This window comes from Alligator mississippiensis, chromosome 1 (genome assembly GCF_030867095.1).
Source record: "Alligator mississippiensis isolate rAllMis1 chromosome 1, rAllMis1, whole genome shotgun sequence".
Classification (NCBI taxonomy): Eukaryota; Metazoa; Chordata; order Crocodylia; family Alligatoridae; genus Alligator; species Alligator mississippiensis.
In genome coordinates, this window is record NC_081824.1 from 28,570,075 (window position 1) to 28,596,662 (window position 26,588).

Genomic DNA, 26,588 nt, shown 5'->3' on the forward strand with positions numbered 1-26,588 from the left:
GTACTGGTTTCCAACCCTCAGCTTACCAACAGGAGATTTTCCAGAGAGGGAAGTTATTGCAGAATAAGCTAGGGTGTAAATATGAAATAAAATAGCCATTCTGCACTAACTACCTATGTGGACATTCTTATCTCACACTCAGAGTATGCCAGCACTGCCACCCAAAGGTGTAGGTGTGTGATCACAGGTTGCATAGACACACTTGAAATCGTTTTGGTTTTTTTTTAATATTTAGGCCAGATACTGCTACTAATATAGTCACAGCAATAGTGCAATTAATGTGACATGATAAACTTCAGCACAGTTTGCACTGGAGTCAGCTGCTCCTGGGTGCAGCATCTACACACATGCCTGGGATCAAAGAACTTGAGCTGTGGCAGAGTAGCCGCAGGCTGACAGAGGATATGTGGGATCAGCCCCAGGTTCTGGGTGGCGGCATTGGGCGGCAGAGGGTCTGGCTGGGGCATGAGGGTGCTAAAGTGCGGGGCTAGGTGGTAGGCAGCCACTGCACTTTAGCACCATAATGCCCCAGCCAGCCCCTGTCACTGTCTGCATGTGCATTTCAGTACAGTTAAGCACTCTTCTGCAAGATAGTACTTACAGAGTTAATTAATTTACTGTACCCTAATACCAGTGCACATGTAGACTGTGACGCTCTACTGCAGATCTAAGTAGTCATCTCCACAGTAAAATATACATGTTAATGCACTCACTGTGTGTAAAATCTACTCAAGACACTGGTTAAATACTTGGGTAGTTTGTCCAAGCTTCTGCAGTTACACTGCTATCAGGACCTGAGATAGCTATTTTAAAGCTAGTTGTGATATGTCTATGTATATGCCCATCTATTGCAATTTAGATATCCCCTCAAGGGGTCTTTTTTGCAGTTTAGCTTCCAAAGTAGATGAAACTACTAAGTAGATGAAAGTACTAAATTAATGTGCAGTAACTCATGGTACCGCACAATTGCACCGGCACACGGGTTTTTAGTGATGCTTATTGTGCAGTAGCCTGATACTACTGCGCAGTAGCATATTCTCACAGTTTTTGCCTGGCATGCTACTGAACAATGTTGTTAGACTACTGCATGGTTAGAGTCTCATGTAGATGCACCCACAGAGATTTAGTGCCCGCTAGCTATTCTGAGCTATTTCCCCAGGTAAAAAAAAACCTTAGTTAGTACAGGGGGTGCACAGTGACACAACAGCTATCTTGCTGAGGCTCTGGAAGTATGTGATCAAGCCCTGCTGTGGACTCATGCCAAAGGCTGACCCAGCTGTATATGGGTGCCTGTTCATTTAGGCTAGAGAGGCAAAGAAGGCTGGATGCAATGCCAGCCATATTGCTTCCTTGTGTACCACTGGCTACAGAAACTGGTGCACCTGAACAAAAGGAGCCCGATGGGTAATTAGGCTCAGAAGGAATTCTGACTAGACTTGAAATTAGTGTTGAAAGTGACTGAGTCAAAGTAAATAGCTGAGCTTCAAAGATACATGTGCAAGTAGAGGAGAGTAAGGGATTGACTGAAAGAAAAAAAAGGCACGATTAAGAAGAACTAGAAAACATGGTATCATTATGCCACGTGATTATAAACCTGTCAGTGTTTCTATCCAAACCTTTTCTGCATTTTAACACACACATTTATTCCAAGCTTAAAATCAACACGTTGTTTCTCAGGGACGAATAGTTTTTAACATATATAAATGCTGCTACTACATCTTCAAGAAGAACAGAGATATGGTTCTGGAAGATGGAGAAAGGTATGTTTCAAATGGTGAGTAAAACAAACTGGCAATAAGGTAGGGCTGTGCAAAGCTTCGGGGGTGATTCAATTCGGAGCAGATTCGGCCTGATTTGGTGGCTGAACCTCTGAATCCAAATTGAATCATGGGACCAATTTAAAGGTCCAAATCAATTCAAAGCTCTCTGAATCTTCGGAAAAAATTTGGAAAGCTTTGATGATTTGGGCAATCCCCACTGGCTGCAGCAGGGAGCTGCAGCTGACTCCAAACTGGTAAATACTAGAGGCAGGAGAGCGGGGGCTAGGGGAGGGGACCATGGGGGGACCCCTGCCAGCCCCCCCAACGCCCTCTGACCCCTAGCCCCCCCAGAACCCCTGTCTGCTCTCCCAACCCCCTCCCCGTGGCTGCCCCTGCCCGCCCCAGCTCCCAGTACTTTAAAGAAAAGCCCTGGTGCTCACTGGGTGCTGCCAGGTGGAGGGGCGATCCCTGCTGCCCCCACTGCCCCACACTGCATGGAGGGCTCTGCATGAGACCCCTGACCCCCCCCTTGTTCCCCATGCCCCCCCACGGATGCCCCCCCCAAGCCAGCTCCAGCCCTTTAAGAAACAAAAAGCCCCAGGACTCACTGCTCCTGCAGCAGGGGCTCATGCAGAGCCCCCCACATGGTGCAGGGCAATGGTGGGCAGCGAGGATCGCCTCCCACCAGCAGGACCAGTGAGTCCCAGGGGGTGGTTGCTTAAAGGGCTGGAGCTGTCCCGGGCAGGGCACCCGTGGGGGGGGGGGGCTGGGGAAGTGAAGGAGGGGTCAGGGGGCTCATGCAGAGCCCCCCATGCAGCGTAGGGCAGTGGGGGGCAGCGGGGATCGCCCCTCCACCGGGCAGAACCCAGTGAGCACTGGGGCTTTTTTTTTAACAAGTGCCTGAGCTGGGGCAGGTGGGGCAGCCATTGCCAGGCTAGGAGAGGGACAGGGATGCGCCTGCCTGATTCAGAGATTCGGCCGAATCGAATTGGGACAGTGATTCGAATCACCGAATCGAATCACTGTCCCCTGAATTGGCTGAATCTGAGTCCAAAGTGAATACTAGCTGCTTCACACAGGCCTACAGTAAGGGAATGGACAGATGAACGTATACCCTGAGGTAACTTACATTGATTTTATATAATTACATTAGTGTCAGAAATGGGAAAATGTCCAGCCATCCTCAGGTACCTGCAAGTAGCAGACAGCTATTACTGTACCTGGCCATTAGGTGGTGGCAGGCGACCGTCTTTGCTTTTACTGAACAACAACCCTGGGACAGATATGGACAAATAAAACCTAGCCTGTTGTAACTTATGCAAGTGGAGTTTTACTGCGATTCTTTCAAGGGTAATTTATTCACTGGTTCAGATGAAGTTGACCCGTTCAGGGATTGTCCACTACTTTTTTACAACAATGTAAATGATATATTAGTATACCAATTATACCAGTAAAAATGTGTTATCTGTCCATGTCTTCAGATTTCAAGTCATGGATCTTACAAAAGGATCATAAATGGATTGTAGTAATGTACATAAATTACAGCTTGATGGTGAAGAGCACATGATAAACTAGTCAACCATAGGTCAGACTAACAGATGGATTTTAAAAAAATAAAAGCCCCAGAAACAAACATTGCTTCATCAGTAACTTACTAATATTGATCTCTTCCTCATCATAAACATCCACTTCTGTCAGTCTGATCAGCATTCTGGACAAGATACTGAGGAACTGAAGATAGGCACCAGTTTTTCCTATCTGTAAATACACAAATCAGAAACTAAATAGCCATTTCCCATCAATGCCAATGTCATCAGTTTGGAAACTTGAAACCAGAAATGGTGATGACTGACCAAACCTAAAAGTATGTTGAAGTTTTTCAGTTCTGTTGCATGTACATTGCTATTTCTGTACATTCACAAGTTTATATCATGTGCACCTTATATGCAAGCTATTATCATGCAAAACCTATCTTGCCCCATATGCCTGTTACAGGCACGCAAATCTGCAAACTCACCACATGCATCTCCTCCCTCTGAACTAGAATAAGCATGAAAAAATAACATTTTTTAAAAGCCAAGAAAAAAGAATTAAATTTACAAGGAAAAGCACAATATAATTAAAGAATTACCTCAACTATTTCAAGCTTGTACATCAGCAGATCAACACATTGAGAGAGCTGTCTATACTAAAAACAGGGATGAAGTAAGCCTGCAGAAGACATTGTATCACATCTAGATTTCCCTTCTTTGGTCATACGTTCTATGCAAAATAATGCAAGCTAAAAATATTTTGTTTTCTCCTGTGCTTCCACGATTCCATTTTAAAATACCTAAAACATTTCACTCTTCCTTTTTTTTTTGTCCTAAGCCACACCAGATGCAATCATTTTCTCTAATATGTGGCTGTACATTGTTGCACTTTTGTACAATCTGCTTCTGTACCTGATTTTACCAAGCTATGGAGTACTTATTCCTGGGTATCATGTATTTGAATCAGTTACTACCCTGTCTTGATTCTTGCAAGTACAATTTACATCACAGTGTAATTTAAAAAACTAATAAGCAATAAATAAATAAATAAATAATACCCATAAAGTTAAATACATAAATACTGTGCAGGCTGGGGGTGAGCCGGGCCCGTCTTTGCGCACATGGGCTGTGGCCAGCAGCCCGGGCACGCAGGGTTGGAGGAAACCGCGCGGCGGCAAGGCACACACGGGCTAGAATTAGTCACAGAGGCGTAATGGTCGATTTAAAGATTATTTTACTTACACCAAAGATGGTCACGGTGCAGGCAGGAAAACTTGCTTGAGTTACAGTTGCAGATAGAAAAGAAGAGAGGCGGACTAGAGTTCCTTCCCGTGAACACTCTTCTAGCCCATCCGGTTGGAGGCTCTAAACCGCGAGCCCGTCAGACCAACCAGAGAAAGTACGTACAGTAAAGAGCTCTGAATACACTCACTCACACGAAGTTTGCTAGGCTCTGTGGATCCTTTTTGTGCGCAGGGAAGAAGGATACGTCGGGATTGCGCTCGGTGACGGGGAGAGGCTAGAGGCTGATCAGACCTCTGTTGCCTGCTTGAAATGTGTTGGGTCCGTAAAGATCCGCAGCGCTTAGAGATCTTCACACAGGGTGAAGTCTCCTCCTCCTGATGTTTGTGGAGCCCTCCAACTTGGGCGGAAACCACTCAAGCTTTTTATACGGCTAGCAAGCCAATCACTAGCCGCCACGTGTGAATAATTTAGAACTAGCCAATGGTGGGGCACAAATTTGAATCCGAATGGCGGGAACTCCTTGCAACGTGCACTTCTGTGCTGCAACAAAGAAATGCACACTGCAAAGAAAGCTACAAAACGGCGGGAACTTCTTTTGCACCGGGGTTCTCCTCTGCAGCGGAAAACTCCACTGTGCAAAGAAGCTGCAATTTGGCGGGAAATAATTCAGTGGTGCCAAAGCACACACAAACAAAAACTCACAACTTTGGGTTGTGACAAATACAATCATAAATAATTCACACATAAATAGAGAACTTTCCATACAGTGGACCCTTGACTCTAATGGGATTCCATGACAAGCAGGTTTATGTCAAGGCCCTAGAGCTAAAAGGAACAAGTCCTTGTGACTGCATGGATCTGTTTATTTCTCAGATAGTTAAACAAAAATGTCTTAGTCTAGAAGTGATCCCACATCTAGTATTTTATATAAATGTTTACCACTTGGATTAGAGCATTGAGCATACACTCTCTCAAGTCTAGGATTATTTTTGTGTGATTTATGAACTCTTTCAATTAAAGTTTTTTGAAACATCATATAGATTGCATTAAGTGAACTGGATGTATTCTCAGTATTTTAATAATTATGAGCAACTTAACAGGACTACTCTAGCTGTACCCTATACACTGGCTCAAATTTTTGTTCCTCAGACAAAATTTTATAATTTTTACCCTGACAGAATTTTTTTTTTCTTTTTCCACCCTTCAGAATGGTCAGGAAAGCAACAGGCCTACTATTTTTTATTTTAATTAAGCTTGTCCTGTAGTCCTTTCACATTGATCTTGAGAGTAGGATTTCCTTTTTTCTTGAATAGTGCCCATTCACTGCCTGCATCAGAGTTACATTAAAACGCGTAAGAAAATAGGAAAGGAAGGTGACTCTTGGATTGCTGAGTCCAGCTCCCTACATGTGCAGGCAAGCATTTGCTGAAGGGCTCTACCAGATCCTTCACTCTCACTCCCTTCCTGCAGCATGGCCAAAAGGGTTTTGCATATGATATAAGTATTGAATAGCACGCATAATGACAGGGGAGTGGTTTGGTGGAAAGTTACATTAGTAAGTAAGTATTATTGATTTCTTAATATCTTCCTTTCGTGTTCTCTTAAATCCTGCAGTATTCACAGAGCTGTGTAGAAAAGGATGTGACAGTACAGGAACAGGGAGCTGAACTCATTCTTTCAACTATAACCATAAAGAACCAATCGTTAAGTGAGGGGTAGCCCATGAAAAGTAACCTCTTTGCATACCCCTATATATAACATAGGGCACTTTCTACTCTTCCCAGGATGTAACGATGCTATGGTTCCTTAAACATGCCTGTACCTTGCTGGAACACTTATTTTCAGTTCCAGGCAATCTCTAATATACCACGATGTCGAATGGGCGTTCTGTCTTCTGTCTTTCTGAACTAGGACAAGTCTACCCTGAGGCAGGAATGACAGACAACACTGTGCAGGAAAATATTTAAGAAGGGAAGAAGCAAAGATCTCAAGTTTGTAGACTGTGTATGGAAGCTGAGGTACGTGGGGCAACCAAAAGTCCATTAGGGTGAGTTCTACTTTCCTCCTCAGCTATGAAGAACAAGGTCTAAGTTTACGTCCTTTTATTGAGGGAGACATCCAGTTGGACAAATGAGGTCCACATGTAGGAAGAAAACTAAGTTTAGGTTTTCCTTGCAGAAAGCTCAGTGATCCAATTCTTGTGTGCCAAAAAGACTCAGTTATAGAGTACAATACTGGCTCCAGAGGGAACATAGCTTCCAGATGTTAGCCAGTGCATTATTCTTTTCACAGTCACCTATGATGAGGTTCTAGTCAGAGAAATGACTGAAATGCTGTCATGTTAATTTGCAGAAGGGACATTCAAAGAGCTCTCATACCACATACCATCATGTTTCCCTTTTCCTACAAGTTCCAGACATGCTACAGTAAGATGGTTACAGGAGGGGGTTTCACAAAATTAATTTCAAGGTGTAAGTTCTTTGATTGACCACTTTCGTTCTTGCCTATGTTATTAAGAAGTAGCATTTGCTCCCAGCCTTCGCTTCTGGATGAACATGGCAAAGAAACCTCTCTCTGAACTTTTCCAATTCATTTTCTAAGTGGGACAGTTCCTAGCATACAGAAGCAGTGGTTCTCAAAATATGTTCTGTGACACACTGATGGTCCAATGAAAACATGCCAATGGTCCACAAAGAGCCGGTCAAATGGTGACAGTTTCTTCCAATATCTGAAAAATATTGTATCCACCAATTCAGAGATATTGGAATCAATATACTGGGCGAAGTGTCATTTTATGCTTAAAGTGGCACTGTTTAAATACCTAATCTCTATTTACAAGATGCTCTGGTGCCAAAATCTTCTTTTATTTGTCCCTCTTCGTGAAGTAGGTAATATAACTCCACACATAATGTAATGGTTAGCAAAGAAGCTCATGAGCAAAACATATATCTAACAAGAAATTATTGATTTCCAAAGTGAGAAGGGAAACTCATGTTCGCTGTATATTTTGCTTCACCCCTCTATTGGAAGAGATTCCATGCAACCCAATAAATAACCAGAATATATTCAGAACTAGTTTGTTTCTAAAAGTCTATTCCCTTTAATTGGTCTTCTAGGTATTAAAGGGAGCCAAGCTGACATATTCCCCAGCATATGAAAAGGAGATTCTGCTCTAACATGGAATAAGGAAGAACCACTTCCATTTTAGAAGAAGAAACACTGTTTATGATTTGTTCCATAAAGTATTCAACATCAAATAAGCATTCAGTCAAGAAGTAGTAGTGGGTATGCAATACAAAACATGTGGGGAATATTTTTAGGATCTGCTCTACTTCCCTGATCCAGTGCAGAACCTGTATTTTGAAGGCAGCTGGAGAAGAGATGAAGTTTCCAAAGCTGGAAATGTTCTTCCAGGGTGACTTCTATGTATCACTTATTCCTTCAAACTAAGGGCTTACACTTGTGCAGATTGCAAGTTAAAATTTCATACCCCAGCCAATTTATGTGATGACAGCCAATGAATAAACATGAGGCCTGTGTTTTCTACGTATAACTGGATAAATGGACAAATGAAAAACGCCAGCTGTGTTATGGGAAATTATGCTCTCTGATATATGGAGGTCTCATTTACTTTGTTGAGAACCATCGGTGGATACAAATCAAACACCTCATGGTCAAATTAATGCTGCAGAAATATAAAATAATATGTACTGGCTGTTTTGTACACTTGTAGCTCTGAGAACTGTATTTTTAAACTTCTTGATAAATTCTAACCCAAAATGTTATCAGTTCATGACTTCTTTGGATGTGGAAATATACTACAGTAAAAGTTCTGTTATCCAGCATCCCCCGGAAATGGGGGATGCCAGTTAATCAAATATTCTGGTTAATCAAATGTGCACCGTCTGGTGCACTCCCCGGTGTCAGTGTGCCGGGGGACAGGGAGGGGGGCCCTGCGCAGGCTGCTTTGCCCCGCACGGACTGCTTTGCCCTGGGCCGTGGGCCGAAAAAGTGGCAAAGAAAAACTCTGCTCGCAGCAGCGAAAACCGGAAGGGTACTTCTGGTTTTGCTTTTGCTGAGTCCCTCGGATGCCGGTTAATAGAGTTTTCCAGCTAATAAAGTGCCAATTAACTCAGCTTTTGCTGTATCTAACTCTTGAAAAATATATTCGTTTTTACCCCGCCTGTGTTTACCAGCTTCTCATCTCTTTTGGTCAGTTAATATCTTGAATTGACACCATGAAAATAGAAAGCAGGTCCATCTAGCAACAGCAACTAATCAAATACATAAGACAAATTTTGTTTTTTTGCATCTTATTACAAGGACACTTATTTCAATTGCACCTATTTAAAAGCAGAATATGATCTGTATGGCCATAAGACCTCAGCAATACACAGACATGATATGATGACTTATGTAGTGACCTGAACTCTGCCTTCTGACCATGTCTACACTGTATCGCTGCCAAGTCTGGGGCCACTGACAAGAAACACTTCACTACTTGCCCTTACTCAGTATGTGCCCAAGCCCATCAATTAGGCAGTAAGCACTCCCCTAAATTTTCATGGGTGCTTAATATTATTAGGCACTAAAAAGGTAATGGGACCTCTGAAGTCTTTATATGCTTCCAAATCTCCTTACTAAGATGATGCAAAAAAATTGGACCAGATATTCTTCCTTTGTAAATCAACATAGCACTGCTGAAATGAAATCAGTCCCTGTTTGCTTATTTGTATGTGTAACAGCTTCTATTTCCAGCACATCTTTCTATCCAGCACATAGAGGAAATGGGTATGTCCAACAGCTTCTACCCTCCTCAGCTTGGCCATAAAACATACACCAGGGACCCTATTTAGTCTTTAACCTGCAATTCCATCAGGCTATAACAAACTGCAATGATGCAGAGATAAAGAGTGTAATTCTTTTTAAAACACAGTTCTAATTTTTTGGAGATTTAAGAAAAAAAGACATCACCATAACATTATTTTCTTGGCACAGGTTAACAGTGGGCGTTTTTATACATGTACTTTACTTCACAGTAGACTAATTTGCTGCACAGTAAAGCATCATCATCTACACATGCATAGCAATTAGGCTGGTGAAGACTAATTTACTGTGCCATTGGATTACTCCCATCAGATACAAGTACTTTCTGATTGTAGAGTAAATTACTGTGCTTAAATGCACATGTAGATGGTGACATCCAGTTTAGTTTACTCCAGCACAAATTGTGCCAGAGTTTATTCAGTCACATTAACTGCGTGTGTAGATACTCCCAGTGAGAGGCAAATACAGTAATAAACAAAGTAAGAAGGGCTGTTTCTATTAGTAAAATCTCAGATACGAATAATAGATCTCATTAATCTAACCTTAATATGATTAAGATTAAATTAATCAAAATAAAACAATGATAATAATAATGCCATATTTTTATTACGCACCTGTGGTGGCCCACTCAGCAGCAGTCTCCTTGGGTGAAAGTTATCCATCCTGCCCTCACTTCTGTTATTGTAGTCTATATGAACTGGTTTGGGTACTGTCCACTGGCGGTAGTATAGAGACTGCTCCGTACATGTCATCATTTTACTCATGAGAGGGCGGAAAGAACTCGCCCACATCACCGAATGATATGGTAAGAGGGAAGATGACTTGGGAAGTCCACTGCTGTCAGTAGAGGTAATAATGTCATACACCAACTTAGGCAGTAAAACTATGGGGGGCTGCTTTGATGCTTTAGTCATAACACACTGAAATGTCTGCAGGATGAAGGAGTTCGGAGTGGGCACAGAGGAGAAAGACGAAGAAGAAAAGGGTGATGAGGATGATGAGGTGATGGAAATCTGGGCGCTTTTTATGTTCTGCTTTGTGTCCAGTTGTTCAGCTGTAATTGGCAAGTTCTTGCTGATTGCCTGTGCCCCCTTATCTATTTTCTGCCTTTGCTTTTCATATTGATTGCCACTTTCTTCAGTACTGCTGCCTAGGACTTGGTGAGGTGACTTTGCTCCATCCCCTGTTGTTAATAAAGGAGATGACTCACTGCAGAATGCTGTACCTAAAAACAAAATCTGTATTTCAACACAATGCAATTTGATTCTTCAGAAACAACCTGCAACCACAACAATTCCATTAAATGTCCTCATCAAGCATACAGTCAACAACATAAAATGCAGTCATCAAAAAATGTGAGCCCAAACTTGTTGCTGTTAAGTCATGCTGTATTCACCTCACTCACAAAGATAATTTTGCTGAAATCACTGGGACTATTTGTCTGAACAAGGCTAAGAGAGATTGGAATACTGAAATGCATAGCAAAGCTCTCAGTCACTAAAGGGGATACCCCAGGTATTCAGTTACATGTTTGTTAGATAATCTATGTCTTCAAGATATATGCAAAATTATCAAAACTATTGTTTAAAATTGTAAGAAGGTAAGCATCCCCAGGAGACCATAGCAGTTGTAACAAAAGCACATTTTGGTTCCTAAATATTTTATGAACACCCATTTAAAACTACAGGGCATTTATACACGTGCTCTGGGAGGTGGGGTGGAAAGGGCTCCCAGAACATCATGTAAAGCAGTGTCCCTGCACTGAAAAATGGTGGCGGGGGTGCTTTAACTAAAGCTTGTCAAATGAGCTTTAGTTAAAGAGCCCTCACTGCCATTTTTCAGTGCGGGGATGCTGATACATACGACGGTGGAGTCTGCTGGAGCATGATAATTACCATGATCCAGAAGATTTGATTAATTGAGTCTGCTCCAATGCATTGTAATTACAGTTCTTCAGAGCAGCCTCGATGTATGTGGTACCCACAGTTATTATTTTTGAAAGCAGTTATTATTTTTGAGAGCCTGATACTGAGTGGCTCTGGACATCCACAATTCTCAGTAAGTTCAAAAGGAAGATGCTTCTGAAATAGCCTGCTGTAGAACTGATCTCCGCAGCAATTTGGGAATGTATGGCTGATAGGAAAAGTAGGGGAAAAAGGATTTCCCCATTAGAGATTCTTTCTGTTGGGAGAATCACTAATAATTCTCTTTTGTAGAATGTTGTTTTCAAATAACTGTCTTTCTGCAGACAAAAAGGGCAGGGAAATGATTCGCCATCACTAGTTTAAACAAATGCAAGCTTAGAAATGAAAGTTGGTAAAGTCTTACTCGAAGCTTTTGAAGACAGTGATGAAGATGCAGAATCATGGGAGCGTGATCTCTCTCTCTTCATAGGACTTCTCTTTTCTGAAGTAGAGCCTGTTTCATGACCGGAGAGGGGAGAAGAAGGATACACATTTGAATTAATTCTCTAAAGGCAGCCCTTAGCTATGACCAAACCGCCAAAGTCAAAGGGTTCTGGGTCAAAATAACTTACACCTCAGCTAGGTCAAATCATGATTCAGAGAGTACTCTTGTGTGGCCACACCGCCTGTGCTATATAGTGGAACAGCCTGAGGACTAATCTAATTTTAATTCGTGGAGGCAAAACTGCAGCCAAAAACTCAGCAATGTCCTTTTAGCCACCCATGTCCCCTTTTTCTTGCTGCCCCAGCAGCAAGGAGGATATATAAAAGAGGTCTCACATTATCACAGCACTAGCAGCTATCAACCCCTAAACACATTCAGTCTCACTGGGAAATTCAAGTAACTCTACAGCCAGATTGTACCTCTGTATTTGATGAAAACAAAATTTCATTCCTTTCAAAGCTGCTGATTAAAGTGCCTATTTCTGTTCATTTCAGGTTCTATTCTTGCTGAGTAACATCTTACTCAGGTGAGCAGTCCTTTCCATGAGACCTTGTGTGATCATTTATCCCCTACATAGTTCAATTTTTGCCAGTATGAAATGGGGGGTGATAATGGTTTCTCAGGGGCACTGAGAAATTTCACTAACTTATGTTCATAAAATGCTTGCCTTCCTCAGTTGAAACATATGATAAAGACAAAGTGTTAATAACAGAATACTATTTGATAAGTTTAATTTCAGAAGTACAAGCCCATCACTAAACATTTCAAATAATTTCTCCCAATAATTTGTTGCATCCAGTTGCAATAACTGCTTTATATTTGCATATGTGATAGATGGCTTCGCATTCTTGAAAGCCAGCGTCCATCTCTGATGTTGATACTTACAGGCCATGTCTACATGTGCATTTATGTCATTTTATATTTACTGTGCAGTAAGCTACTGCACAGTAAGCAGGAATAGGCTAGCATCTACATGTGCAGGCATTAAAGTTAGTCCCAAGTCAGTCCACACACACAGTGTTACTGCACAGTAAGGCATCTACATGTGTGTTACTGCACAGTAACTAATCAGGTGTATATTTGATCCCTGCATGATGAAGGTATCGAATATATGCTCAAATTGGTGTAAGTCACCATATTTACTGTGTAGTACGGGTGCACACATGTAGACACGCAAGTGAACTCTGAAGTAATTTTAGTTACTTCACAGTAAATGCACATGTGTAGACATGTCCACAGAGTTAACTTTTAATGCATAACTTGCAGCTTGAACATGTAGATATTTTTCATAAAGTACTAACTTACTTTATGAAATTATATTTTCTAACTCTACAACTTCATTCTTCTCAAACCTGATATCATATAAAGCTCAACCACTTAAAGGCTTCCTTTATAGAACAGACTCAGCAAATAATAAGTAATACCTTCTGTCACTATTTCCTCATCTTCATTATCAGTACTGCTCAGTTTTTCTGGGTCACTCTCCAACACGTCATTTACAACCACCTTCTCTATGTGGCTTTCAGAGCTAATAAAGTATGCTGCCAAACCAAGCTCTTGCTCCAAGGTTGTCCTTACCAGAGAAGAGGAATTTATTAAACGTAGGTCACAGTATCTCAATGACCTTGAAAGAAACAAAAGACCAGTTTGAAATCCCACTGTATTCTACGCTGTTATTGCTTTGGCAGATACGAATGAAGGGTTTTGTCATTACCTGCTTCGTTGATGTGTAAGCAGAAACTCAATGACATATCTTTGTTACTGTATTTTGGCATGTTCACTCCCAGAGTGCATATTATCTCTGTACTTTTGGTTGAAACAGCTTATCTAATTGCACTTGGGTTCTCCTGAGTTCTAATCCTGACTCAGAAATATACTCACTCTCTCTCTGATGTGGCACACTCAGCCCCTCCAAACAAATTCAATCCTATTGGAAGCAGGTGCAACACCAACATTTATAGCTATGCATCTATGTATGCCAGGGTTTTGTTGTCTCCTTACATCCCTCCTTAGGGATGTTGGTGTGAAAACCCCCCTTCTATCTCGTATGTCAACCTCCTCACCCATTACTACCAAGTTGACATGGCCAATCTCCCACATTTTTAGCTGACAGTACAAAAACTACCCAAAACTGATGAAACAATCATCTCATCATGCAAATCTCATAATCCGCTGCACCCACAAAGAACCGAAGAACACAGTGGAAGTGTTTGTCAGTATTGCCTTCTCACCTTGGCAGGGACTCCCCTTGAGGGTCCAATCCACTAAATATTAATATACATGGAAGACCTTCTAATTCCAAATAGGTCTGTGGCCTCCAATCTGCATCTTCAATTTTCTGCCAGATCTGTCATACAATATAAAAACAAAAAACACAGCTGGGCATAACCGTAAGATTCTGTTAAAAAGGCAGAAATGGATCATATATTGATGATGCTGTGGATCTCATTCTGTAGAGATTCTACAAAAGCAACTACTGGAGGCCAAAGGGTGAAAGTTTCTTAGTTGTTAACTTTTTTTTTCAGTTTTGTCTCAGAAATATTGGTTCCCTAAAAAAGGCAGCATCATAAATCCATATGATGGCATCAATCTAATGACTTCCTAAATTAAGTGGAAAATAAAAAGATAACCAAGTATAGATCCAAATATTCATCCAGAAAGCACAAGAAACCTTAATGAAGATGTATAACCTGATCCTCAAAGACAGAAAGAAGAGTCACCCACTGTAAATATTTCCCTTTGGGGATCCAGTTCCCTAACTACAGTTGTCAGCTGCTCTGAGAGCTCCATAATAGATTGATAACTAGGTCACTTGGTCTCTGCCTGAGGATCAGGTGGAGATATCTATGTTCACATTGATTAACATCTTGAGCTGTGAGTAACCATTGTATTCAATGAGAACAACTGACTGGTGAAGTACTATGCACTGGGAGTTGGGTAACAGAATCTGGTCTTTATTATTTATGGTTAAGAACCAACAACACACATGAGACAACTTAGGGTGTGATTCTGAATTTATTTACTCCTGTTTTCTCAAGTGGAATCATCTGTGTTAGCATAACGAAATCTTAATCAGGGCCCTGTCTTCTGCTCCAGGGAGAGTTATGGCTAAGGAAATAGATAGCAGGAAGCAAGCACAAGCGTGGTGGAATTTCCAACCCTAACATGTAACATTATGTGTTTAAATGTGTGGGTTGCAGTACTCTTAATAAGCGGGATAGGCATCTCCATACTGCTTTCACGCCTGTTCACTCCTGCTCTGTGTATATTAAAACTCAGAAATAGGCAATGGAGCCACTCTAGGGCAGCCCGGTACACTTGCCAATAAGTCTGCCTCAGGCAAAGAGTCTGCAAGCAGTGCTGAGTACATGTTCAGGATGACTCTGCGATAGCTATATTGCTTCATTGCTGGAGCTTGGTACACAAGGATGAAGAGCAAATTGGCACGGCATGCTTTATAGCAGAGCTCCCAGATGTAGCAGTGAGCATCTACAAATAAATGCTTAGTGTTGGGGGTGGGGGCTTAGACTAGCTATTTGCAGGGAGTCACAATGACCATAATGTGGCCAGAGGGAACCTCTTAAAGGCCAAGCCTGAATTTATTAATCTATTAATCATTTCCAGAATGTTAGAACCCAGGAAACATCAGGTGCTGTATTTGAAATGCTGGGAGACTCAGAAGCATCTGGGTAGGACTGAATGATGTGAGGACTCCACACCACCTGCTGGTGGCCTACGTGATATAATTCCACAGTACTCTCCTTAGGGGGAAACTTTTCTGCTCAGGTAAAAGCTTTACCACAACAAAAATCACTTTAATTTTTATTTGCTCTTTCACTACTGCATTGATTCATAGACCGCACACTCTATGTTTTAATTTTGCTGGGAAATGACATATAATGTCAATAAAATCCAAATGTCTCCATCCACCCACCCAATGGACTTGGTGCTTCCATGGTAAACCTATTAGGATAGTGTCATTCTGCAAGTTACCTTTAGTTGTTCCACAAAGTGCTTCCCTATGGTGATTCCAGAGTTAGGATTTCCCAAGATTATTTCAAAATTATCTTCAAGAGCTAGTCTTCCTCTTACATGATAGAGTCGCTCATATGCCACAGCAGCCAGCGGAATACAGGGAATTCTTAACACGACCATGAGGCCATGGCCACTGGGGCAGTGTCTTGAAGAGTTTATTAGGTTTTGGGTGATTTCCAGCGTTTCAACTGAAGTGTAATTCTTCATCTGAGATAGACCACTTACTGCCATCATAGCTGCAGAATAGTGCTGTATGAGGACAAAAGTCCTTATCACTGCACTGTGTAATCTGGGAAACCTGAAATAAATTGTGAAGTGAGGATGCAGCTCTTATAAACATTCAATAACACTCAAAATATCATCTTCATGTAAAATCATGCCCAATATACAGTAGAACTACACTAAGCTGTCCTTGACTGTTCTCCACATCCTATAATTCCTTGACCAGAAACGGTGGGATCTCACCATTTCTCAGGAAAGATTTAAGACAAGTGGCATGCTGAAGTTATACTTCCTCATGTTATTAAGACCTCATTGCTTTTAGAAGATATGCCACAGAATACTTGCTAGTGTAGTCAGCAGTACCATGAATCAAAAATAAAGACACTTGCAATGAAGATGAATACAGTACAGCTTGTTGTGCATCAGTTTAGGGGTTTTTTTACTTGTGCTTACTAAAGATTTGATCCAATTCTTACTAATGTCAACCAAAAAGAATCACTTGACTTGAATAGGAGTTAACCAATCAAGACCAAAACCAATGTCACAGTCTTTACAAATTTATAAAGTTCTCCTTGCTTAATTTTTCATTTATGGTATACTTGACAGTTCAACGAGCTCATCTGGAGCTTTGCGCACGCAAAAAAATGCACCTAAAGAACATTGGCTACCCACTCCCAGTGACTCTAGATTTTTCACCTAACCCTCTCGTCCTGGATCATATAAGGTAAATGACATCAAATTTTCACACTCTGATAACAACAATTAAATTTTGATTTAAGTCCAGGAGCCAAAGTGAAATTGCACCTGTTCTTTGTGGCCCCTTTAGGATATTTACAAAATGTATATATTAAAATTAGTTCTTGATAGCCAGAAAAGGTCAGCATGGAATCACATTAAAAATATTGATGCATTAACCTCCACAATTAAGGATAATAATTATACAGCGGATAAAGGTCCCAGCCAAAACCATAACTACATTGTACTAGATGACATACATAAAAAGAGACAGTCTTTGCTAACCAGATTATAGTCTAAATTAGCGGGACCCAACCTTTTTTGGCAGTTGCCCCACAAATTAGTCTTGCACCCTCTCCAAGAATCACTCCAGTCCCCTTCCCCTGCCTGATCTGCTGCTCTGCTTTCTGCATCCTGCCCTGTGCTCCCTGCTAATCTGCTGCTCTGCTTTCTGCTTCCTGCCCCATCTTCTGCTTTGCTGCCTGTCTCCTCCGTAATCTGTCACGTGCCACAGGTTGGCTACCCCTGGTTTAAATAAAGACAACAAACCAAGGGCAGGTGGAGAAACAAAAACACAGAAAGATAAACTGTCATATAGGACACACAACTGAGCAGTGCCAAAGCCATGAACAGAAAGAACTCAGACCTCCAGAAGTATGGTCCAAACCCTGATCTACTGGATTATGCTGCCTCTCGAATGTCATAATTTTTAAACCAAAGACCGTACTGTACCTTTTCCCTAAAGCCATAACCATAGCTTCAAAAGAGCTGTCATATCTAAGCAGTGGAATGCTGTGTCCAGAAAGGGTGGATTCAATGAATTCTGACAACCCAAAATATTTCTTGTTTTCGTGGTATAAATCTACTCCCTTGAGTAAAAAAAGACAAAAATAATTTAACGATACAAGCAGTATATGCATTGTAAGTAATGCATCAGTCTGTCATCACTAAATCTAATTAGGTATCATATTCCTTCAAATATAAAACACCGTTGAATTTAAGACACACCCAAATACTTGGATTCTCAATTAAAAAACAAAACAGCAAATAAAGACACATCTACAACTTTATAGTGCATGTAAGAGTTTTACATGATTTTTATAGTTGAATTGAAGGTGCAGATCATTTTTAGAAGAAATATTTGATTTTAAAAAGTGTGTCATATTCAAAGAAATATGATAAATGTATATGCAAATGTAAACAGGCACAGAGAAGTAGACTTAGGATTCTTCTTTATATACACACATATAGGAAAAATATTTAAGAAAATACATGCATTTATATAATTCAATACTAATATAAACACTTGATTGATATGCTGAGAAGACTTAAATTTAAACAGCTCTTTTGACTTCAGTACAGTTTCATAGATTCATAGATGTCAGGGTCGGAAGAGACCTCAGTAGGTCATTGAGTTGGACCCCCTGCCCTGGGCAGGAAAGAGCACTGGGGTCAGATGACCCCAGCTAGGTTCTTGTCCAGTCTCCTCTTGGAGACCCTGCCAGGGTAGGGGAGAGCACCACCCCCTTGGAAGCCCGTTCCAGATTTTGGCAACCCTTACTGTGAAGAAGTTCTTTCTATGAAAATTATGACAGTTCAGGGAAAATGCGGATCTAAATCAGTGGTTCTCAGCCTTTTTAGACTTGAGGATCCCTTTCATAGGCTCTGCAAATAATAAGGCAATTCTTCTGAGTTGAAAAGAAATATCTGGATTTATCATGTGAATCATGTTTGCTCACTTAACAGTGCTAATATTGTGTGGCACCCTGTGGCATCCTTGAAAAGATCTCAAGACACCCCACGGTGCTGTGGCACCCTGGCTAAGAATCATTGATGTAGATAGGGGAAACTAGAAAGGATAAGAGAAAAACACAGAAGCACCTAGATAGAAACTAAACCAAAAGCAGAAGAGAGAAGGAATATAACAATAATTATTTATCACTTTCTTCATGAGAACCCAGGGCCTCCAAAGTTTTTCTGGACATGTCAATATAAAATACTTGCTGATGAATTCACAAAAGAATGCAAAAGCCCTCCAAAGATCTATCTTACATTGCTGTATGAAGAAGGCCAGTGGATTTCATTGTAAGGGCTGATGTGGGTATGCTGTGTCTGCAGGGCATAGGGGAATGAAGTCACATGAAGTGTCACAATGTTTGGAGCCTCTTTCACCTCTCTGCAGTTCAACAGTCTATCGACAAGTCCCACGGATGATTCCATTTGAGGATAAAGGCTATGAACAGCACTGCAAGAAGAAACCCAATAGTCTCCAAAGTGATCAGTATAAAGGAATTCTTATAACAAGGTCAATGCATATATCTTACCATCTGAAACCCACGCACAAAAACATCATTAAATAAAAACAAGGAATTTACAGCTGGATTCTTTGACCTGGCTCTACTATCTTTGCACTACTCCTATGGCAGAAAGGGAGAGTGGATAAGCTCCATATCATTCCCTTAGACACTGTGGAATGCCTATCAAACAGGGAGCTTCCCGCAGCTCCCAGCACACAGGATGGGGAAGCTGAAAAGGAGCTAGCACTATGGCAGTTGCTAGCAGCCATGTGGCATGAATTAGCATAGTTGTTAAGAACAGGGCCAGCACAAGGATTTTTGCTGCCCTAGGCAAATGAAAGTTTGCCACCCTCCTGTTTCATTCTGGGTGGAGCTGACAGCAGTGGCATCATGCCAAGCCAGGCCCAACCGAGTGTCCCTGCTGCCTGCTTGCTCCAAGTGCTGTTTTTGCTACCCCCTACAATTTGCTGCCTTTAGCGACCACCTGTGCTGCCTGTACAATTAAACCAACCCAACTTAAGAAAATACAGCATTTAACCCCAAAGAGATTACAATCTTTGTGTAAAATGAGAGACAACATATAGATACAACAGGCAGATGGGGGCACAAAGTAACTGCGACAGGATTACTATAAAAGAGGAATGAATGTCTGGGTATTAGGGCCCAAGCATATGCCATTTCAGTCCCCTGGCTCTGTGATCCTTCGCAAGTCACTCATGCTCTTTGTGTCTCAAAATGCAATGAAAGGTGGTCTATATAAATGTTAGGCATTACTATTACTCTCCTACCTCACAAAATCCAAAATAACCTGTCTTGCGAACACACTCATGTTCCTGCGGTAGAAATATGTGGAGTCTGTTAAACTAAAAATGCACCCTGGGCCTCTTGGAAGCCTGGAAAACCTATGCTCCCACTCTTCACAGAACCAGTAGTATGAGCAGGTGAGCTGGTAGGAAGATTTTTTTGTCTTCCTTTCATCAGAAATTCACTGAAACTGAGACATCCCTACAGAACATTGCAAGTCTGACACATCTAGTAATAAGTGGTACACCAGCTGCCCAGCTACTGTGGAGTTTTTTGCACAATTTGCAGCAGAGAGAAAAGTTAAAGAGAGTTTTGAAGGAGGGCAGTGAAGTGGCTTTCCACATCGCTTTTCTCACATGGAAGAAGCAGCCTAGCAGAAAATGTGAAGGTCCTTGTAGGAATCCATGACTCATGGAGAATCAGAGGTGAAAACAGCTCAATGAGACATTAGAGGCAATTCAAGATGAGGACAGGTTTGCAACAACCTCCAGCAGAACTGTTTGTGTTTGATGCTTGGGAAAATGGAGCTAGCTGGGCAGTGAAGATGGACACAGATGGGTGGGCAATGAATAAACAACCAAAATGACCTCTGAGACAGCATTTTGAATGGACTTTAGAGCTAATAAAAATAATAATAATTAACAATTTTTTTTCTGTAAAAGTTGAGTTAAAAATGAAATTGTTCTTACCTCATAAGATCCCAGTGAGCATGATCATGGATTAGGACAAACAGTGTGTGAGGATTCTGCATAGAGTTCTGCAAAAAGGCTTTAAATTTAGTCTGGGATTCAGCATCTAGCTTCATAACATATTGTTCCACTCTCCCCTTTGTGAGGTGCTCCTTTTCTAAGCCAAGCTCCAGCAAAACACCTAAAGAAGTCAAATAGGCATCAGTCCTTCCACATACAAAACATAGCTACCAATTTCCCATTCACATCTAAAATAAAGCCAGATCACAAGGAATACCTGAATGCCAGAGATGAAACAGTGTCTGCTGGTATGTCACTTCAGAGGGTGGAATGCAAATCAGGAAATCAACTTTTTCAAAAGAGCCCAAGTCAAGATTTTGAGTGCTGGAGTCAGCAATTGAGCAAACATGAGACAACAATTTCTGAGCCACCGCCAGCTGGAACGGACGAATCTGATGCTGTTCAATATTATAACCTGGGAAGAGGCAAAAACATTTGTTCAGATATGTGACAGAAGTTTAATCTTATACTCCTTAAAGCCTGCTATCTCCTGGAAGTCTTCACAGCTCATGGTGTAAAGTTCTCTGTATGAAGCTCTCCTGTATAATGTAGATGTTCTAAAGCAATGAAATCCTTCAGACAGAGGGAGAGTAAAGTCTATCAATTTTCTGAGATTTCTCTACATGTTCCTTGGTCCCCAAACTGCCCAAGTACTCAATTCCACACATGTATTGTGAATGTCCCTTTAGGCCTTCATAAAGCCAAAGTCCTCATTTAATAAACAAACTAAGATCAAATAAATGATCCACTTGAAGGAGGATCATGGAGTGGAACTGTAGCCGCCTATACATTAGAATCAATGTTTACTTTCAAAGATTACACATAGGAAAGAGGGGGGCTGAGATCAGAGGTCAGTGATTAAGTGGAATCTCAAAAAACTCTGCTCTCTCTCTAGATGTCTTCATTACTTACTTGTGCACACAGATGCTCCGGTTCCATCTAGAGCTGTTGTTGGCTTATTCACTGAAGCATAAAGAGATGAAGATATGTGGCCTTGGTTTTCTTGATAAAATTTGTCAAGCAAAAGATCAATGTCACCCTCTAACAAATTGAAAGGAGAATGGATATTAATATTCACGTTGATAATAATACCACATAACTCTAACAGCATTTTTCATCAGGGGGCTTCTAAATACTTTATACGCTCCAGTTAGATGCTCTGAAACCCAGGCTTCTGCTATTCTGCACTGAGGCTCTCTTGTTGGCTCCTGTTGGATCTGTTCGCACTTTTTAAATCAGGACTGTCCCACTGGCAGCACATGGGCCACATCCAGCCCACAGGGGTTAAGTTACCGCCCCTGGCCTCCCACCCAGCCACCACTCCCTCTATTACCTACTGTGTGCATCAGCAGTTAGAGACTCTGGGCTCTCCACTTCCCTCCTCTAGCTGCTGCTTCCTGCCCCTGCCCAGTAAAGCGAGCTGAGGGCATGGGTGGATCTAAAGGGGGTGCTATGGCATGGCTGCAATCCCCCTTTCATACCGGACCACATCTTGGGAGCTTCTGGTGGCTTTTTTAAAGTCCTCAAAGCATGTAAGAATCCCCTCTGTGTTCAAAGACACATCCCCATCCCTCTCCTCCCCTCTGTGCCACTGCTGCTTTTCCTGCTGTCCCAAAGAAGAGGGAAGCTCCTGCAGCCAGACCATGCAGGGTCTGGGCTCAGCTAGGAATAGCAACAGCAGCAGCAGCAGCAGTGATGGTGAGGGGCAGCGGCTGGGGGGGGGGGGGGGGTGAGTTTCCCAATCTGCCCAGCTCTCTGGAAGCAGGCAGAGAGAGAGAGCACACCCCCTCTGCCCATTGCAACCAGCACTGCCATGGTTCCTAGCCTCCATTCAGCTTGGCTGGAGCAGGCAGGAGCAGCTTCCCCCACCCCTGGGACATTGGGAAAAGCAATAGGGGCTGGTGGGGGAGGGAGGGAGGAAAGGAAAAAAGAGGGGCATGCCTTTGGGCATGGAGGGAAAGGGTGGGGAATTCTTGCCTACTTTGGGGTAAGCAAAAAGTCCCCAGAGGCTCCCAATCTATCCACACCAATAGGAGGGAGACTGGTAGCTGGGGGTGCAGCCAGCCCTGCAGCACAGGTGACTGTTTCCATACCTCTCTTTGCCAAATCCTGGATCCACCCCTGGCTGAGAGGGAGGCTGGGGTGCATGGTGCAGCAGGGGAAGAAGGTTGCGGGTGCTCAATGCTGAAGGAAGGGGGCATCCACAGCCCAGGGGTTCATGGTTTACCCTGCTGTGTCCCCCATGATTGCAGCTCCCAATGGTGTTGCCCATGAGAAGTGTGACCTCTAGTCACTTAGAAGTTGAATAGCCTTGGTTTAATTAAATGTTCACTGAGCCAGAACATAACTCTGTCACCCACTGGTGAGGACATTCTCATGGGTGGATGAAGACCCAGGTTCAAACCCCTACTCCAAACCAGGCAGAGCAGTATCTCTTTCAGCCAAGGTGACCACCTAAACACCAGGCTTTTCTGTTCTCTCATGGGCAGCAGAAAAACACTTTGAAAAGTCTCAGCTTATCTTTAGTCAGAGATGGATAATTAGGATACATCTCAAAAAGTTTCACAAAATGGGAAGATATATTTCCACGTCTTCTCAGGTGATACACAAAAACAGAAACAAGACACCTATCGATTTGTGCCACTGCATAGGCGACTGGTAGGGGGGGACACGGGAGGCATGTGCCCTCCCTGACAGGGCCATCCCCACCACAGATGCTGCCGCCAGCATCTGCGAGTGCTCATCAGCTCTGTCCACACCACCAACACCACTGCCAACTTCTACGGGTGCTCCCCCCAGACTCAGGAGGCACCAGTCGCCCACCTTATATCACATTACATTCATCCAGAGCCCTTCTTGTTCTTGGCCAATGAAAGACATTCAGAGAACACAGTGCTAGTATTGTATAGTATTCAATGAGCACTTGTGAAGAAACATTTTAATATACCTATAATTGAACCAAGGACAGCCAGGGTGATTCTGAAGTGCCATCCAGTGAGTACACACAGTGTGCATAGCAATTATTTTAGGATTTTTATTTAATACTACTGCTCAAGAAATAGAAAAAGTTCACTTCAGTGCTTTTAAGAATTGTATTTAAAAGAAACTTAGAGCAGAAGAAGCTTCTGCATAAAAAAGAGCAAATGATAGGTCAAAGAAAACAGAATCTACCTCAAGTAAGTCTCATGCCATTTAATGGGCTTGATGAACTTAATTTCCCCTGCTCACCACCTCAAACTCTCCTCACTTGGTGAAATAATAGTTTTGCAGCAATATTCTCTCTCATTTCAGAGGTCAGGATGGAGTTTATACTGAGATGAAAACAAGGGAATAATACTGAGTGACAGGATGAATTAGCTGGCTGTGAACTAATTAGCTCACCCTCACACCTGTGCAACCAGTTGAGCAGGCAGCCTACATACAGGAGTGAAGTGTTTTGGATAGAGACTGTTTACAGAGCCATATCCATGCTTTGATATGGGCAACTAATTTCCATTTGTGTCGATGGAAATATATGCATGTATGAATGCAATTTGCCCATGGGGATCTGACATTTTTCAGATAAGTTTTACTTTTCCAGATTGTTCTTGTCCCTTTCTGACAGACTCCCGCTGGGTTCAAAGGATCAGACTCTTAGGATCATGTTTGTTTATAGCATCTTATACCTGGGCAGAGGGTGCTAAAATAAGATCCCAGAGTTTCAACTTTCCCGGTCACCAGTTGATAATTAACTTCCTTCTGGTAGTCTGCAGCAGTGAGCATGCTCTCGGACAGAACTCTTGCCTGGTATTTCCCTAAAAAACAAAAATGACTCTTTTTTATATGAAATGTTGAATGCAGTTTGAACCAAAATGACAATGTTCTAAATCAACCTTCCTTGTTCAAGGGAGCCATATCCAAACCCACCTCCAGCAGCAGGACAAGCAGTATTGTTATGAGTGGTGTCAGGGAGCTGCAGGGTTTAACACAGCCGTTGCTTACCCCTCCACTACTGGCACGTCTCCGATAGGACTCCTTATGTTGGAATTTAGAGGGAAGCCCTGTTCCTGCTCAATGCACTCCCAAATTTCTGATCTCCATGAGCCAGATCTGGTCTGTACCGTGCTGCTCTACATTATAAGTAATAATAATACCCAGCTACAGGAATATCCTCAAATTAAAGGTAACACATATCACTCCCAATTTATGTGAACCCCACTCTTACTTTTTTTCCTTTCAGAAGTTGTTAAAGCAGAGAAGACTGCACAGAGTCTCAGGATTTGATAAAGATGTTATTGCATGGGTTATTATCCATTATTTTAATTAAAGCTGTAGAGTTCAAGTAATTCTTTTATCATTTTAATCAGTATGGCCCCAACTAGGCTTTAGCTGTCCCAGGGAGAAAACCAAGACTAAAAAAACTTTGTGAAATTGGGATCATATTCAATTCTCCACTACAAGTAGGTTATATTTCTATTAAACACTAAAAAAAAAGACAGCTTGCTAAGTAGCTTCAACCCAACCTCAAAATTAGCTTGCTCATTGTCATATACATGCAAACACTCTGTTACATTGAGGCACTTCAGCCAGAAATGTAGAAAAGTGCATGCACAAATGGGGATGCAAGAAAACTAAATTAAAATTTAGCTCTACATGGGAAAACACCAAGCCAATTTCTCATAACAGACAATGATAAGAGTCATACAGGTTGGTCTAAAGATTTTCTCTGGCAAACTCACCTGTCACCACAATGCAGGAATCTATGGCTCTGTTTCTGCTAGCACATAGGATCACCACGTAGTTTGTCTTCACTAGTTTTCCTTCAATGATCAGCTTAAACATTTCTGAAAGTCCCTCAGCTAGAGAGTAACTGCACTCAATGATATGGATGCTGTCATTGCAAGAACTGGCAGCTAACCCTGCTAGCCAGGGGAGCTGGGCAGATGTCACTGGTGCAATCTGGCTGGGAACCTGAGGGAAAGTCTGTGGAAGGGCCTGCTGATACTGGCGGATTTCAGAGAGATGAGACTCCCTCCATGAGCGCATGAATATTTGCTCCAAATCCTCGATCAAAGGGACCTGGTCTGAAGCTAAAGAAACATCAAAAAAAGAACAGAGTATAAAACACTTAAAATATGATGCTCAGTCAAAATAAAACCCTCTCATCTGAGAAACAGAGCTAAACAAAATCTCTGACTTCTGAATCCATTTTGGTTTAATACATAATCACGCCATTGTCTTTCCTGGAGTTATATCTAATTTACAGTACAAGTAGGCCCTCTGCCCATATAAAAGCTTTGAAACCAGATTCTGACCCATATCACAACCCCTTGAGTCTCTTGGTCAATTGGCCTTAAGTGGAAGCTGGACATTCCCCAAGCACTGGGGAATAGCCAGTGCTTAGCACAAGGTATAAACAGGCGTCACCAAATGAAGTGGATCAGCTGTGTTGGGATGTGTCAACTAAGCCACTTCACTGGGTGAGACAGACACTGCCCACTGGTCTACAGGGTCAGGTCCACCAGCTGGGGCCTGATTCTAAGCAAAACACTCAGGCAAACATGCCTCTAAAAACAGGGCAGCCTCAGGTTTCTCTGCTAGCAGAGGATCACCTAGGAAATCTCTGAGCACACCTCTGCAACTGGAAAAAACAACTGCAGACACACCGCAAGTCAGATTCCCCAAGCATGCATCTCTGCAAATGGGGGAACCTGTGCAGGCACTCCCTGGGCTTTAGGAGCCCTAAAAAGCCTAACAGACGTCGACCACAATCAAGTAGCACAACTTGATACCACCTATATTGCATCTGCAGATTTTAGGCATTTGTGGTGAAACAAGGCACATGGATGTGTGTTTACTTATCCTTTGTGCCACCATAAAAATGTATGGTGGCAGAAGATGACATCTGTTTCCAGCCACACGCTGTACCACCTCCTTGCTACTCCATTCCAGCTTCTTATCAGGAGCTAGCCTGTATGAGACCATGGCCTGCTG

General features: G+C 42.1%; 1 protein-coding gene across 5 annotated transcripts in view; it reads right to left on the reverse strand.

Moving 5' to 3' along the window:
• GREB1 (growth regulating estrogen receptor binding 1) overlaps positions 1-26,588 on the reverse strand; it is a 159,786-nt gene that overhangs the window by 21,543 nt on the left and 111,655 nt on the right. For 4 of the 5 annotated variants that reach the window (XM_059729572.1, XM_059729573.1, XM_019492719.2 and 1 more), the window contains 13 exons: positions 25,334-25,684; positions 24,281-24,409; positions 21,528-21,656; positions 20,833-21,030; positions 20,556-20,736; positions 18,818-19,010; positions 17,498-17,634; positions 15,767-16,106; positions 14,005-14,120; positions 13,198-13,397; positions 11,693-11,782; positions 9,979-10,589; positions 3,416-3,518 (listed from right to left, as the gene is read on the reverse strand). In XM_059729572.1, coding sequence (XP_059585555.1) covers positions 3,416-3,518; positions 9,979-10,589; positions 11,693-11,782; positions 13,198-13,397; positions 14,005-14,120; positions 15,767-16,106; positions 17,498-17,634; positions 18,818-19,010; positions 20,556-20,736; positions 20,833-21,030; positions 21,528-21,656; positions 24,281-24,409; positions 25,334-25,684 — 2,778 coding nt within the window. The remainder of the gene's footprint in view (positions 1-3,415; positions 3,519-9,978; positions 10,590-11,692; positions 11,783-13,197; positions 13,398-14,004; positions 14,121-15,766; positions 16,107-17,497; positions 17,635-18,817; positions 19,011-20,555; positions 20,737-20,832; positions 21,031-21,527; positions 21,657-24,280; positions 24,410-25,333; positions 25,685-26,588) is intronic. The other variant, XM_019492721.2, reaches the window with a different exon arrangement.